A 16,069-nucleotide genomic window follows, 5' to 3' on the forward strand; every position below is an offset into this window, starting at 1 on the left:
CTGAAAGGAGATTTGTTTTCTTGGTAGTTGCTGCTCGCTGGGACAGATTTGTGCTATCTCACAAGAAATGCAAATTGTTGTTTAAAAGCTGTTTATTCTTGCTTAGCGCTATAGAGTGGCATTTTTTTGTTTGCATTCATGTTAAGGTTGTGCGTTTTCAAATTCCTCTTTCAACTGTCTTTCTTCAGTCAGCGAAGCCCTTCCTGAGGCCCGCGTTGCATTTAGGGAAACGTTCGTCCTGACGGCAGGGCTGAGCCAAGCCAGGACAGGCTCCCTTTGGGGAAACGTGATCCCTGCTCTTGGCAGTCGCGTGGGGTTGGTAGCACCTGCAGCACATCCCCCTGGTTTGGGGCATCCACAGAGGTATTTTTATTCCTTTTGCCTAGGTTGACTGATCAAGCATCGTGCATGGCTTTTAGAGGAGCAAGGGACCATGTTTGTCAGGGAGCGTAGTGATAGGACATGGAGCAATGGTTTTGAATTAAAAGAGGTGGGATTTACATTAGATGTAAGGAGGAAATTCTTCCCTATGAGGGCGGTGAGGCCCAGGCTGCCCCGAGGAGCTGTGGGTGCCCCATCCCAAGGCAGGCTGGATGCATTCTGCTGGGACAGACGGACTGATGCCTCCCTCAGCCAGTCCTCCCGGGCCGTCCCTTCCCCACAGCTGGTGGCTGAGGCAGCCAGCAGCTCCCACACAATCCCCATCCCGTGTCTTTGAGGTTAAGCCGTGCTCCGTGCCATTGAAATCTTTCCGTCCTTCTCCCACCGCCCACCCGCAGGTGGAGGAGGCCAGCTGCAGTCCTGCCGGTGAGGTGCCCTGGCTGGCCGCGTGGTGGCTGGGCATCGCTCTGCCAAGTGCCGGTGCTGCCAAGCTGTTTGCTGGTGGCCAGCCAGGACGGGATGAGCTCCAGCCTTAGCTGGCTCCAGGGAACCCGGGGCTTGGAGCTCGTCCACCCGCGCTCTGAGGACCTGCTCCTGGAGGTACGTACAGGCCTGCGGAGGAGCCAGCAAGTTTTGGTCTGCCAAGTCTTAGCGTTAAGTCAAAGTACAGACCTGGGGAAAGGCGTTTTAATGTTCTTACTGGATGCGAGCCCCAGTCTCGTTCTGCTCGGTTGTGCTCCATTGGTTCATCAGCAAATGGCCGGTTACAGATGGTCTGCGCTACGGACCTTGACGCGGCTTTGAGCAGCACATTGTGTGTGCGTGGCACTGAGCGATTAATAGGTCCCGGCACCTCTGTGGCACCTCTGTGCCCCAGAGGGCACGGATCTTCCTTCCCTCACTGCTCTGGCTGCAGAGGAGGTGGGAGGTGGAGGCTGGCTAATTCTCTGCTGTACCAGCAGCAAATGGAGCTTGAGCTGATAACAGCAGGGTAGGAGAAGGAATGTGGACGAGGGGAAGAAGGTCCAGAGTTGACCTCCTTTGATCATTCTTGGTCCTTGGCAAGGTCTGGTGCCTGCCTGGAGCTCCAGCCTCTGCTCTTGATCCCCTTCTGTCTGTAAGTGCAGTAATTATCACAACCTCAGCTTAATGAAACTTCCAGTTTCCTAACTGGAGCGCAGCCTTTGCCATGGTAGTGACGTGGTTTAGTGGAGGGCTTGTAAGTGTTAGGTCAGAGGTTGGACTCGGTGATCTTGAACGTCTCTTCCAGCCTAAATGATGCTGTGATTCTGTGTTGTTTTGGGACCCGTGGTTATTTTCTGTAGCGCTATACACGTGCAGTTTCTTTAGGGCTGACTCCATTTCTGTGGTGCTGTTTCTCTCAAACCGTCCTAACAGAGTTTTCTTGGTTAAATAGACATTTCTGAAAGATGCTTTGTCAAAGTATACAAATACGAGTAATCAGGATTCATCTTTAAGAGGTGATTTTTAATACATTTGATTTTCATGTGTATGTACCATTCACATTGGGTAAAGTCAACATATTGGCTGTTCTGAGCATGCAGTAATAAGTAAGACATGTTTACTGCTAGACGATAGTACTGTTGAAACAGGTCTGGCAATATCATCTGTTTTGTGATGCCAGGAACAACAAAGTGTTGCTTCAATTAAGCCCGTCACTTGCAGATCATTTCTCTTCTTATTTTGGAAGATTCGTTGAACCCACTGCTTGAAATCTGTAGGTTGCAAACTGCTCAAGAAGCAACTCAGGGAGGAGGATAGAGTGTGGGAAGGTTTCCCTCCACACTTGCCTTCACAGTTCCCCCCAAATCAGTGCGGTCTTGGAGTGATGCCACTTTTGTGAGCAAGAATGGAATCCACCTGGCGCGTTGTGAGCTAACCGAGACGTGGTGGTGGTGTCCTCCTCTGAGCGTGCTGGAATAAGAGGCTGGGAAATAAGAGATGACAAATGCAAGGGGCCACTGCTTTAACGTAGAAAGAGTGGAATGTGACGGAGGAAAAGTGGCCGCTGTGCTGAGCTTTAGTTGCCAGTGTAAGGATGTCAAGCAGAAGTAAGAATTGGAAGGCAGTGTGTCTCTGACATTTTATTTGCAGCCAGGACCCAGTTTAAAAACAAAACAACCCAAAAACTCCTCAGAAATCCCATCTGGAAGCCCTGTACCATTCTTAGTTCTGGCACTCAGGCAACTCAGTTTTAATTTCCAAGTTCAAGAGAGAGAGGCTGCTGCCACGAGTACGTCCCATGTGCTGCCTGGCCGAAGCAGAGTTGCCGACGTCGTCCTCAGACTTCTGGGAGAGGAGCCTCCAGCCAGGCGCCGTGGAGAAGAGCAGTCCGTCTGCTCGGATTGAATTAGCTGACCCCTTGAGGGGCGACAGAGGGAGCGAGAGTTCAGGCAGGAGATGAGTTCCTGCAAGAGCGTGGAGGAAATTATTCTTAATTCTTCGCCTGTGCAGAGACGCATGGTTGCAACCCCGCGGTAACCGTCGCATAGGTGGCCCTGTGCTCCTGCGGCAACGACAGCGGTGATGGTGCTGCGGGGAGGCCTGCCTGGTGGCTCGGCTCGGCTAAAAGGAGGAACAGTTACTGCAGGAGATGTGTGCGCATCGGGAGAAATGTTTTCTTCTCTGATATTCCAGGACGATCTGCAAAAATCCTGAATAAACGTTTAAGGCCAAGTAAGCGCTGGGCAAGAATTAGCTGTTGGATGGGCAGAGCTAGTCTATTACACATTTTAGGAATTATGCCCTTCTCTGAGTTTCGCAGAAAGCTTGCATTAAGAGATTTTTGTACAGAATGCTCCATATTTGTGCTCCCACAATTGACTGAAGGCTGAAGCAGCACCAGTGAGACTGGAACCCATCTGATTTGGGGCTGCTGCAAGGCACGGAGAGCCTCAGCGTTACCGTTCGTCCCAAATTTAAGTGTCTCTGGCCACAGTTACTCGCTGGTGAGCAGTTCCACGTCCATAAACAGGTTTGGTTGAGACCTTGCTGGAAAACAACAGCGAGAGAATTCTACTCTGAGCAATATCAGAACTCAGGCTCTTTAATCAGCAGCTCTTAATTATTTACTTCAGTCCTAGCAATGAGAAGTTCTTTGTGATTTGTGGAACTTGCAGGATTACTTAAAATGTAATTAAAAATGATACATGTGAAAGAGGAAACCCATAATGCTTCTGTTAGAAAAGTCTTTTTATCATGAGTAATCTGCTTTACCCCCTCCAGGAAAATATTTATCCCAGTCCTACGGCAGGATCCATGCAGCCACATCCCTGCGTGTGTGCAGAACTTGCTGGAGATCTGGGTGTGCTCCAGAGCTGGGACGTTAAATGGTCACTATATACGTGTGGAGGATGTCCTGCAGAGCATCAGGGCCAGCGTTAGTCCCCCAGTATGAGCTGCTGTTTTGTCAGCCCTGGCTGTGCCTAGGTGTAATTTGGTTATCCTGCCCATGGTTTTGCAGCGGTGCTTTGCATCATGAGCCTTTCCACGCAAAACCAATTAACAAGAAATTAACAGAGTGAAGTCCCCAGTGAATTTCATGCAGTTCTGCAGCATAATAAGGAGGAAATAATTTTTTATTTTTATTTTTAGAAAGAGAAGATTTAAAGTAACTGTAGATGTTCGCAACTCTCAAAATTGAGTTTTCCAATACTCATATCAGCTCTTAATTTTGCTAATTGCAAATAAAATGACTGGGAATCTCAGTGGTATTACCATGATGAATGTATTGCCCTGTGGCAATGGTTCTCATCAATGTAGAGTGTATTACTGCAGGTATCATGGGACTTGATGTGTCCTTTTCCAGCTGGAGGTTAGGTGATATTCACTTGGCGGATAAGTTTATTATCAGACCAGCTTTTTTTATGTTTAGAAGTGTAGTACTCTTTGTGGGAAATGGGAAATGTTAGACACCTAGCTTTAATTACATAAATATTCAGGGTATCAGCTGCATTCTTCATTTTGGGTCCTAGCTGAGATGAAGGCCAGGTACCTAATGCGGGAGGCCTTCCGCTAGAGGCTGCCTGCGTTGGTGCTGCTCTGTGCGGGGCCTTGCTCCGGTAAGGGGCATTAGAAATTGGTTGTGATGTTCCTGGTCTGCTCCGCATTGTGCTTAAAATATCATTTCTTTAGTATTTTCTAATAGCTTTATGGCTGCGTGTCACCTGCAGTACCCTTAGTAGAAAAGCGATAGCAGGGAGAGGTCCATAGTTTGAAAAGATGTGTCTATCAGTACGAAATACTTCCTACCTACTCTCACTTTATGCATGTGGTAGCATTTATCATGTATGTCCTGTTGCTGAGCTGGCCCTGATCTGTCCTTGCCCATCAGGCTTGCAAGAGAAGGATGAAGCCCACTTTTTTTTTTTTTCTCCTCTTGGATTGGACTGTTTTTGCCATGTTGCTTGATATTTGCCCATATCTCTGCGACTTAAACCACATTTCCAGAGTTCGGGAAGCCTTCTTGATTGATAGCACTACCATCAGAAGGCTCTGAGCTAATTAAATCACCCTGCCGCTTCCCAACACTACTGTCACAGACTGACCTAATTTTGACACTACAAAGCTTATCAGCAGAGTATCTATTGAGTTAGGGGAACCATAATGCTGTTTCTAGGAACAGATAGATTTTTTTCCCCTTACAACTCATTACAGTGCTGTTTATTGTTCCTCCTGGTGGGCAAGTATTAAAAACTTATGGTGTCTACCATATGGTCTCTGTCTGTTGGTATCTGTTTCTGGAACACTAGGTATGCTCTGGATGGGGATAGGGCCATGGTAATTCTCCAGACATGAATACAGGCTAAGATCTCCGTCTCTTTTAAAGGTTTCTTTCCTATGTAACATGATTTGGAATCATAACAATTTGTTGCATCCCACGAGCAAGCGTGCTGTGCTGCTGGTGGCAGCGAGCTGCCTGAGGCCACCTGAAGCTGGCAGCGCCCTGCTTTGTGCTGGGGACGTGCAGGGACAAACTCCTGCAAGGGTTTTGTCCCTATTTCTTTGTTGCTCTTGGTCTGGTGTGTGCATGTCCAGCGTTGTAGATCCAGGATGAATCCATAACTTGCCAAAACATGGAGGTGGCTGGGAGCATGTGAAAAAGGAGGAGGAGAAAGGCTTCGCGTTCTGCTTGTTGCTGAAAGACCAGGAAGGAAAGTGGGACAGGGAGCCCGGAGGGAAATGCATCATCAAGGGTGGGAAAGCAAATGATATAAAGTGAACGAAGGCAAGCAGACCAAGAGCCCTCTGGATCAGTGTTCAGCCACCACCCGTGGGCTCCCAGTCACCCCCAGCTTCCAGCAAAGCAGCAGTTTGGGGGCTCCCCGAGACAGTGCCGAAATGTCTCACCGATTCACCTCGCCGCGGAGGCCGGTCCCGTTTCCTGACGGTGAGGTCTGAGATTAAAACAATATTTTCCAATATGTGCCGCGATGACCATTTATTCATAAAATTCCAGCAGTTGAGCTTCTCCAGGAAATATACTGAAAATTTTGTGATTAAGGTCGGGAGAGGTGCTAGCACGTTGAACAAAAAGGCGGGCAGGGGCACTGCAGTCATCCGAGGTCTCCTGTTTGCACCACAGCAACAGAAACGTGCTGCCAGGCACAAAGCATCTCCTTTCTGTGCATTTTGCTAGCTCTCGCTTTTTATTTGCTTGGTTAGAAGAACACTTTTCTACTTGCTCCAATGCTTATTCAGAAAATAAATTTTATACTGCATGTTTCAGGTGGAAGTTGGCTGAGCTAACATTTCTCACAGCACCGGCTTTGTCCTTTTTTTTAATTTTATTAAATGTATCTAGATACCTGAGTATGTATTCAACTTCGGGAGTTTCTAATTTTGTCTTCACAGAAATTTTATGACACTTTTTTTTTTTTTCTTCCTGGCTCTTTACTGTCTGGGGAACCTGTTGCAAGTTGAAACCAAATTGCTTGTGTGGGCGTGTAAGTGTGTGCGGGAGAGATGGAAAGGGGGAATAAATTGAAATCGCTGGAAAAGAGCAGCTAATAATGGGGACCTACCCAACATCAATATATAATGAGACATGGAGAAAGGTCAGATTGGCACCATTTTTCATTTGGAAGAAGAACTCTCTCGGTGCCATACAACTTATTTGCAGCAAAAGCAAGGGGGTGTTCTTGGTTTGGTCGTTCAGCTTCTCCTTCCCACCTCCCGCTCAGCTCTGCGTCGTGCGCACGTAGCGCCAGGACAGCCGCGTGATGGATTCTTCCGTGCAATATTTACTGTGTATAATCACAAGACAAATTCTTCTAAAATGCCACAAACAAAATAAATGCCAAGTATATATTACTTTAATGTCTCGTCTGGTATTAAATCCTTGGAGGCATATTTCAGAAGCAGCTGTAATGAATATTCCCGTGGCATAGAGGAAGGTGACATTTCATAACGACTCAGTGTGTTCTGAACCATAGGACATTAAAACTTAAAGACGTAAGAATATTTTTGATTTTCCTTTATTCATTTGATCTCTTCTGAAAGAAAAGTATACTTTTGCCGTAGTCAGACCCAAGGGGATATCTTTTTTTGGTCTATATTGCCTTCCCGGTGGGTATGGGTATCCTAATGGATATGGAGCAGTGGCACAGACATTAAAACAAAGGACGCTCCAAATGTAATTTGAAGTAATATGAATATAATATGAATTAAAATGTAATATTAATGTAATATGAATTTAAAAGGCAGCAGGATGTTGGCATAATGTTGCTGACTCTTCTAATTTTATCACAAGTCTCACGATCCGTGCTGAACCTTGTTTTACCTTTCTGCTCATGGCTCTGCTTTCACGTTTCAGTATTTTACGATTTTTGTTGTGGGAGATTGTAAAAGCCCCCGCTGTGGACCAGGGCCCTGTTGTGCCATGGCTGTGTGCGGCAGGATGAGGAGGATGTTCCACGTCCTAGCGCACGGGATGCAGCTGGTGCCGGCTCTGCAGTAGGCTCTGAAGCACAATCCCCCGTTACAATGGCTCCAGGCACGTGGAGTGGGAGCAGCTCTCCTGGCACAGGGAAGACTGCCAACCGCTGGGCATCAGTGCTGCTGCTCTATCTAGGAAAATAAATTTAGACTCAGCGAAGTATTTTAAGGTCAGAGAACGACACAGGGGACTGACTCCTGACCCAGGACACTTCGGTCATTGCAGAGGGAGGGTCTGACGTCTGGTGGGTGACCAGGAGCACGGGGAAGCTTTCTGCTCCTGTGCTGGGTGAGCTCTGAGCGGTCCCCCCAGGCTGGGTCTGTGCTGCTCTGGCAGCCTTCTGGAGCTGTCGCTGTGTGCCCTTGGACTTGGGGGCACACCCGTGGTGCGGGAAGCACCCGTTCATTGCCTGCAAAAACTCTTCTGCCTGTGCCTGTGCTCTGCAGAGATGACAGGTTTCAGAAATGCTGAAGAGGTTAGCCTAGGCCAGCCTTACCAAAAAATGATCTAACTATGGTAGACTGAGATGGACAGGAGCAACGCGAGGTAGCTGGGAGTATCAGGCTTAGTCATAGTGGCCTGAAATAATTTTCTTCCTGTTCTGGAGCTGCCCTGATGCTGTCCTGCTCAGGATCCTGTGCCCGAGTCTCATTTTCTTCAGCTTCTGGAGAGCGAGGGTCAGAGATTTGAGTTACCCGCTGTCTTGCATCAAGCCTAGATGGGATTATGCCAATGGGGGCTTGGTGGGGTGCCGGAGCGATGCACCGCTGGGGTCCCGTGTGTGCCTGCCGCGGGTGTCAGGCGAGTGACTGCATGCCAAAGAGCCAGCAGGGCGGCGTGCTGGGCACCATGTGCAGCGCCGAGAGTGGCCCAGGGAGGCTGGAGCTGCGGTTCAGAGACCACGTGCGGAGTTTGCACCCACTGCCTGGTGGCGGGGGTGGCAAAGGGCACAGCGGAGGGGACATGTCTGTGGTCGGTCTGCTGAGGGGCTGGACGGGGCCAGGATCATGGGTGTAAAAGCACACGGTTGGTTTTCACGGCAGGAGCGTGCAGCTGGTGCGCGGGTGCTGGGGAGAAGCCCTGCCACCGGTGGCTCATGGCATCATTATTCCGGGTTGGTGCTTGCTCTGCTCTCTGGCTTTCTGTGGGTGGCTTCAGGGTTTGGTTAGGGCACCGGCATTTGTCCACCTTTACCAAGCAGGAGCAGCACATGGGCAAGGAGAGAGGGTGAAATGCCGGGCCTTCAAAACTTAGCAGAATCACAATTTCTCTCTTCTGCTGCTTAGCATTTGTTATTTCATTTGGCAGCAGGACAGTAACGGGATCTCGGCTTTCTTCTATTGATCCACACTCTGAAAAATATTAGAATTGGGAGTTTCATGTTTCAGAAATAAAGATAATCTTACAACCAGGAGACGTCCTTGGGAAAAATGCTAAAACAGAGCTGTAATTTGTACACGGAGTGTTAGGAACAGCATTGCTGTATTCATATGTGTACAACATGCAAACCAGCATACCTTGCTGTAGTTTGGTCTGTGTTTACAAGAAAATTAAAGTAAGGGGTCTGCAGGAACTTAAACTGCAAGCCCTGATCCCTCAGACAGCCACTGGATTTCAGGGTTGACTTAGAAAAGAAGCAGTACCAGCCCCACCGCTTCTCCTGCTTAACTTTAGTGGTTTAATTAAGGCATCTCATTTGCATAATGAGCGTGATAATACATTTAGAAAGATATATAATAAAAAGAACAATAACGGAGAGCTCTTTTGGAAATCGAAGCAAAAATAGCCCAACTGCAAATGAGCTCGTGAAGGCTTCGCCCAGGGGATCGCTGGCTGTTAATAAAACCCTGGCAACCTCCTCGGGCGCGGACGTGCGCTGGGGAGGCAGAGGCCTGTGCCGCGTGGTGGGGGTGCTGGGCTCCCACCCGCAGCTCCTGGCCAGGCCTCTGCTTCGTGGTCAGGGTGCTGGGCTCCGGCCAGGTCCCCGGGGGCCGGCGGTGCTCACCTGCTTTCTCTCTCTCTGGGTCTTGCAGCCCCCCCCACCGTGCGCATCGTGCACTCGGGCCTGGCGTGCAACATCGAGGAGGAGCGCTACTCGGAGCGGGTCTACACCATCCGCGAGGGCGAGACGCTGGAGCTGACCTGCCTGGTCACGGGCCATCCTCGGCCACAGGTGAGCCCCCGCCGCCGGTCCCTGCCTGTCCCGCAGCCTGCCCGGGCTGCCTCACCCGCTGCTCGGTGCTAGGCTGGAGCAGGGCTCGTCCGGGCTGTGGGTTGGGTGTTGGGGGGCTGCAGGAGAAGCATCAAGAGCTAAAAAGGTTACGGCCTTTTTTCTTTTAATTAATATCTGGGAACGTGTTAAACCCAGCAAACTGATGTTGTAACGCGGGGTCCCGGTGTGTGAGTGCTTGATATTTGTAGAGGTTGGTGGAAGGAAAGGAAATACAAACACGGGGGCAGGAACAGCTGAGCATAGATGGTGTGCACCGGAGCGAAGGGCTGGAGCTGGGGGGAGCTCGCCGTGCACCTGCATCGTGGCCATCGTCCGGACCATGGCATTGTGGTCCTGCAGAAAATGGAGGTTAATCAGAAAGCAACTACCTTTTCCCAGGCCTCACTGTTCTATAGCATCAAATTCAAAGCTAGAGAGTCTGGTCAACCTGTGGCACAGCTGCCTGGTGTCCCCCCATCACCGCCCCCCTCTTTGCCCTTGTGGGCACTTTGTGGGGTTATTTTATGTGAGGACCCTGGGCAAATGTAATGCTTAATTCACCTCTACTGTGCTTTTCTGTTTCCGTCTTTTCCTTCAGTCTTTTCCGTGAACCAAGCCTACTCTCTGCTCCCTTTGCTGCTGTGCCTTCTCATTTTGCTCTGCTGCTGAGCGAGCCCTGTTCTGAGAGCTGAGGGTGCACTGGTATTAGCTGGGAGAACCAAGTTTCATGGTGCACATTTTTGTGTGAGATTTTGAATGCTCGAATGCCTTGCAAGGGTTTTCCCTGTGCAGTGGCAAATTAAGCATCTCTGTTGCAACCCAAAGGACGGGGATGTTGAGCCCCAGCAGCAGGGAAATGCCGCTCGTCAGGGTGGGAGCTGGGGAAGGGGAATCCTCTGGAGACGAGTGGTGTTGCTCCAGGAAGCAGGGATGTGCTGATCCTCTGCCATGTGCTCCATAGCTGTTTCCATTTTAATGGGAAGATTTAAAAATAAAGGAGGTAAAAGTGCTTGCGGAAGTTGGGTGGGAGCACTTTCTTACAAAACAGAAGTTTTTTTACAGAGCTTTTTTCCAGCACCTCGCTCCCTTCACAACCCTCTGCCTTGAGGGGGTGGTCATGGTTAGGGAGCGAGGTGCTGCTCGGCGTGGGGAGGATGGGATCTGCCCAGGCTAAAGGATTGCTCCAGTCCCCTCTGAAACATTTGGCTTTCAGTGCCTTCGAGTTCTGTTGGATTCCTTCAGCCTGCCCAAACTTCTCTTATTCGGGCTTATTTAACTTCTTTTTTAGATGCGTAGCAGGTGCTTTTCCGTGGAGATAAATAGCACACTTATGTGCAGGCAGAAAAGACCAGAATAAAGGTAGATTGATATTTCAAGTGTGCTTCCTTGGAGAATGTTTCTTTCCCAGAGCATCTCCCCCGGCAAGGGGGAGCGCCTCGTGGAGCAGCAGACACCGAAGGCCCCTCTCCAGCCTGCAGGCCACAGGTGGCTTCAAAGCAAGCAGGGCCCTTATCTGTCAGTAAATGCTTTGGACCAGCCATGAAAGGTGCTGTCTTAAGCACTAACAAAGCTTATGATGCTGCTGCATCAAAAAAAAAATAAATGCAAAAAGCTGTACACCCAAAGCTTCTTATCAAGAAAGCAACCACATGGCTGCTTTTTCATAAAATCTCTATTTTCTCATCTGGGATTCAGGATAGAAAATTGATTTCTCTTCATTTTACCTGTTTATAGATTTTCTTCGTCATCCAGCACCTCAGTCGGCTCTCTTGTGCTCCCTTTCGTGTTACAGCTCTCTAAGACTTGCAATATTTTTTTTCAGATTAATTGCCTGAGAGCAGGGGGATAGTTTTGGTAGTCTCAGATGGGTGATTCTGCAGCAAAATACAGGAGGCTTGCCAGGGCTGCGTCTGAACATTAGCCTTTTTATCACCTTCCTATTAAATTTCCGTTCAATTTTAGTGCTCCAGAAAGTAACAACAACAACAAAAAAAGGCTGAGACACTATTGTTTCTTTGCATTGCTGTGTTTAAACTTTGGCACGCACCTTTATGGGTTCTGTAGCCCCTTGGATTCCCTTGGACTCGTTTCCCATAAAATCTGCCTGCTCTTAAACAAGCCCGTGATGAATCTCACCAATGTTTGTGTTGCTTTTGTCAATGGGGCTACTGGGGAAAAGCACCGATCAAGTTCAGGCAGGAGATGGGGATGGATGTAAAATCAGCACGCCGGAGCCCGCTGTTTCCAGCTGCCATAAAACTACTCTTACCTGTCAATAATTACTCCTGGGTATTTTAAATACAGCCAGTGTAAGGTATTTTTTTTATATTGCTTGTTGGATACATCCTGCTTTATGGGCCTGGATCTTCAGGGGAGCTCTGCAGCGTCTCCTTTGTGACCAAGAGGCAGCGGCTGGCTGGGAGGGATGGTGCAGCATTTATTCTTTAGCAGTCCTCTTTTATTTGAGCAGAATCGGTCTGGGAAACTTGACAAGATATAGTTTGATTATAGTTTGTAGAAATTATTTTCAAAATGATAAGTTACATTTTTATTTCATCAGACCCTAGGAAGTGAGGTAATAAAGCAGGTAATAATGTGTCTATTTTAAGAATACTCTTCAACTTGCGTGTGTTTCTCAGACTTTTTCAATTATTATTGGCAAACACAGAAACTCATTTGTTTTAAATGCTGTTAGTAAGCAACTCTGTGCCAGGCATTTATAAAATCCCCCATCAGTTTTCATCTACTCCTGTCAGGCTGTTGCTGTGAACGAGTATTAAACCCTCATGTGAATAGTAAATAAGGATCAAAAAAGTTATAAAGGAGTCTGAAGCAGTCCTCAGTGCAGCAGCAGGCTCCTTAGCCCAGCCTTGCCTCTTGGGCCCAGGGTGGGAGCACTGAGCTGCTCCACGCACCCTCGGGTGGGAGGATGTTTCTCTTCACCATCGGTGACGGGGAGCAAAAGACAGATGCTTCTCAGGGAAAATCTGGGCTGAGAAGGGAAGTGTCCCGAAGTGCGATGCTCTCAGTTGCTTTCAGCTGGTTTCTACAAGCAGCAGATGCAGTGACGCTGCACAGGATGGCTGCTAGAGGAGACGTGGCAGCACAAACACAGCGAGTGGAGAAGCTGAGCTGGGTAACCTGGTGCTGGGAGGAAGACCAAACTTTACCAAAGGTGCTTGAAAGCTCAACCGTCTCGTGGATTTGGCTCCCCATTGCTGGGGGGCGTCTGCCCAGCAGTTGTGCCCGTGCCATCAGGGCTTGGTCTTGCACATGCTTGTGGGCCTGCGAGGCAAAAACCGTGTGGTATGGAGAAAAGAGGAGAGAAAGCTTGTGAAGGGGTAAGGGTGTTGAGGTGAGATGGTCGGTTCATGGAGGAAGCTTCTTGTCCATCCTTTGGCAGAGAAAGCCAGGTGCTGGTGGAAGGAGAAGACAGAGGAGGAAGCTGAGGGGAGGGGAGACACCCCCTGTGTCACCCCGCGGGGTTACTCCTGGTGGAGAGGTCTTGTCTGAGGTTCCTTCAGGACCGCCACTGCATATGTGCACCGTGTGCAGTACCACTGCTAATACTGCCTCAAAGGCGTTGTTTTTGCCAGATGATTTGGACTGATTAATTGCCATCACCTGCTTTGCTCTTTTTCACCACCTGCCCGGGGCCCAGGAACATGCCCTGTGCTCAGTCTGTGCCCACCGCTGTCCACTGCTGCTCTTCACACTTCAGTGGCAGCTGGACAGGGACCACGGGGACTTCTTGCCTGAGATAAAGGCTGCTGGGTGTTGTGTGGAGCAGAAGCACCACGTCAGTGTGACAGGGACTCCTGGAGCAGGACCAGCACCTTTGCACCGGGCCAAGCAGCAACCTGGCGCACCTCAAGGTGCCTCCCGTGCGTGCCACCCGTTGTCCTGCCTGGTGTCTTCTGGTAGTGCTCAGGCCACTGCAGGCAGGGGCATTAAAGCTACATGGAGGTTGCCAAGTCCCGTCCTTAAACCCACGTGCAGTCCCCACTGCATGGAGATGGGAGGTGAATTTTGGGCTCCAGTCTGAACAAGCGTTGTTCTGGCTCACGAGCGGAGTGCCTGCTCCCGCCTGCTCCCAGTTCTGCTCCGCGAGGTACAGAAGCCAAGCAGCAGTGCTCGGACAAACCCACCACACTGAACGTAAGGCTTGTATCCGTAACAAGATTCCTTTAGGGTCCTCAAAGTGAAACTCCGGAACTGTCTTCTGCAAACCTCCAGGTCTAGGGACAGCATTTAACACTGGGTGCAAATGCTAAAGCAGAAAGTTCTGGTCCTGTTCAAAGCAGAGTTTGGTAACAGAGCATCTCAGAAACTAGAGGTTTGGAGCTACAGTCAACTACACCTGCAGTATTAGAGGGACTTTAAAATCATGCACTCTGCTTAACAAAGACTTTTTTTTTCTTGTTATTGGAACCAATTAGCATTATTCACCTTCTTTCCTGATCCTGAGCTCACAGTAGGTCTCCACAACTGCTGAGAGGCAGATTAAAAGCCAAGCATCTAATGGTTAGAAGAAGAAAATATGTGAACTTTCCTACTCTGGATCCCCTGAAGGTCTCAGCCAGATGGCAGGCAGGCAAGTGCCAGAGCTGGCGATGGGCTGAAGATGCCAGCACTACTTAGTGGATCTTCTCAAGAAGCCGAGCCTGGGGGAGGTTCAGCAGGACCCAGCTGAGCCCTCTGCCTGGCTGTAGAGGACGTCAGGCCTTCTCGCCTGACATTTGTCTTCTCGTTGCCTTCCTCTTGGCCCGAAAGGAGCGTGGCGACTGTGCGGCTTAGAGAGGTGCCTGTGGGTGAGCTTCCGACCGCTGCTGTAAATTGCTGGGAGCAGAGGTGTCTGCAAAGGCTGTGTGCTCGGCCATCGCAAGCACTGGCCACCTTTCTCCTCAACCCTCACCGTCCCGTGGACCGTCCCCAGGACTGCAGACCTTGCTGATGCTGGGGGACCGCTGTTACCAGCACAGTGCCCGTCTGGTTTTCCTTCCCACCGTGTTGCAGGTCCCCTTGGATACATAACGAGGGAAGACGAGTCTCTCAGAAGGCTGTAGATGTGGCTTTCATCTGTTTTGCAAGGTGGCCGCTGACCATCCAAGTCATCCAAGGGCTGGGAGGAGCAGCCCTATTTCTCTCCTTCGTGTCAGTGCTCCTGTGCGCTTTACGGGAGTGCACGGTTACTCCTTCTGTCTTTCCAGGCGTTGCTTTTACCTTTCCAACCAACCGATGTCGTTCTGTAGCGGGCTGACAGCTTGCGTGTGCCTCTGCCAGTGATGTGCCCCACGCCGGGGGGCAGTGCTGCTGCCCTGGGGGCTGTAACCCGTACGGTCGTGCCCGCTGCGCCTGCCCAGTGAGTGCACGGAACCCACACAGAGGTTTCTGAGGACCTTTTTGAAAGACCTTTTGAAAATACGCCTTCAGTTTACCCCGGTTTCCCACCTGCAGCATCCTCCGTACAGGTAGTTACAGGCAGGTGGAGATTCGGAGATGCGCACAGTGCTGGAGGCGCTAGGGGAAGCAGTTCTGTAATTTGGTTACATTTCTTCAGGTCTCATCAATATCAATGAGCCCACTGGAGAGAATAATAGAGGGCTGCAGTCAGCACTGCAGAGGGAGGGAATTACAGACGCTTGTGCACGGTGGTTCCCCAAAACATCGCCCGGCTCCTGCTCACCCTGACAGCTCTGAGCACCCCAGCACTCAGTGCGTGCCCACCGGTTATCTGTGCCGTGACTGCGCAGCGTTTGATACTGCTAGTCACAACCTGCAGCATTCTTATACACAGCGCTCATTACTTGATCTATTAAATGCACCATTAGTTGCCATAGAAACTAATTTTTCTTGATTAAGTTTTTAAAATGCCAGCAGCCACGCTCAGGTGAGGCTAATGGTGGGTGGGCAAATGCTATTTTGTCATCAGTTACTGTGTTCAGGATAGTACCCAGAGGTGGGTGGTTTCTTTAATTATTATTTTTATTATTATTATTATTTTTTTGTAACAGAATCCTGCAGTTCCCTTCCTGTTTGGGACGCGGGGCACTGTGAGCGATACGGCTGCGTGTCGGTGGGCTTGCTGGGGCTGTTTGTGTGTGCTGCAAGGCGAGGAGCCGCAGTTGATCCCCCCAGCCCCGTCCTTTCAGATGCCAGCCTAGGAACCGAGCTCTGTGCAGTGCTCGCCTGTCAGCTCTGCAGAGGCACCTGAGGCTGTGCTAAGGTTGCTTACCCCTGTGATGCAAGTAGAATATTTGCTGCTTTATCCAGCTGATAGCTGACATTTTATTTACTCCAGTGGGGCTTTCCCATATGTGGAGGGATGTGGCTTAGGCTCACCCTGCCCAGCGCCCCGTGGTCGGTGCAGCCCGTGCTGGGGGGGCAGCGACTGTGCCTGTCCCAGGGCAAGGAGGGACACGGGGCCGGGGAGGAAGCAGCACCTCCTGAAGGAGCAGGGGCTGCCTGTTAGTGGTTTTTTTTGTTTGTTTTTTGTTACTTAGTGATTTTTTCTGCGT

General features: G+C 49.8%; 1 protein-coding gene across 3 annotated transcripts in view; it reads left to right on the forward strand.

The window, feature by feature from the left end:
* Positions 1–16,069, forward strand: part of MDGA2 (MAM domain containing glycosylphosphatidylinositol anchor 2) — a 324,296-nt gene that overhangs the window by 89,756 nt on the left and 218,471 nt on the right. For all 3 annotated transcript variants that reach the window (XM_080592726.1, XM_080592727.1, XM_080592728.1), the window contains one exon: positions 9,373–9,512. In XM_080592726.1, coding sequence (XP_080448852.1) covers positions 9,373–9,512 — 140 coding nt within the window. The remainder of the gene's footprint in view (positions 1–9,372; positions 9,513–16,069) is intronic.

This window comes from Anser brachyrhynchus, assembly GCF_964034855.1.
Source record: "Anser brachyrhynchus genome assembly, chromosome: 5".
In the NCBI taxonomy this organism is placed as follows: Eukaryota; Metazoa; Chordata; class Aves; order Anseriformes; family Anatidae; genus Anser; species Anser brachyrhynchus.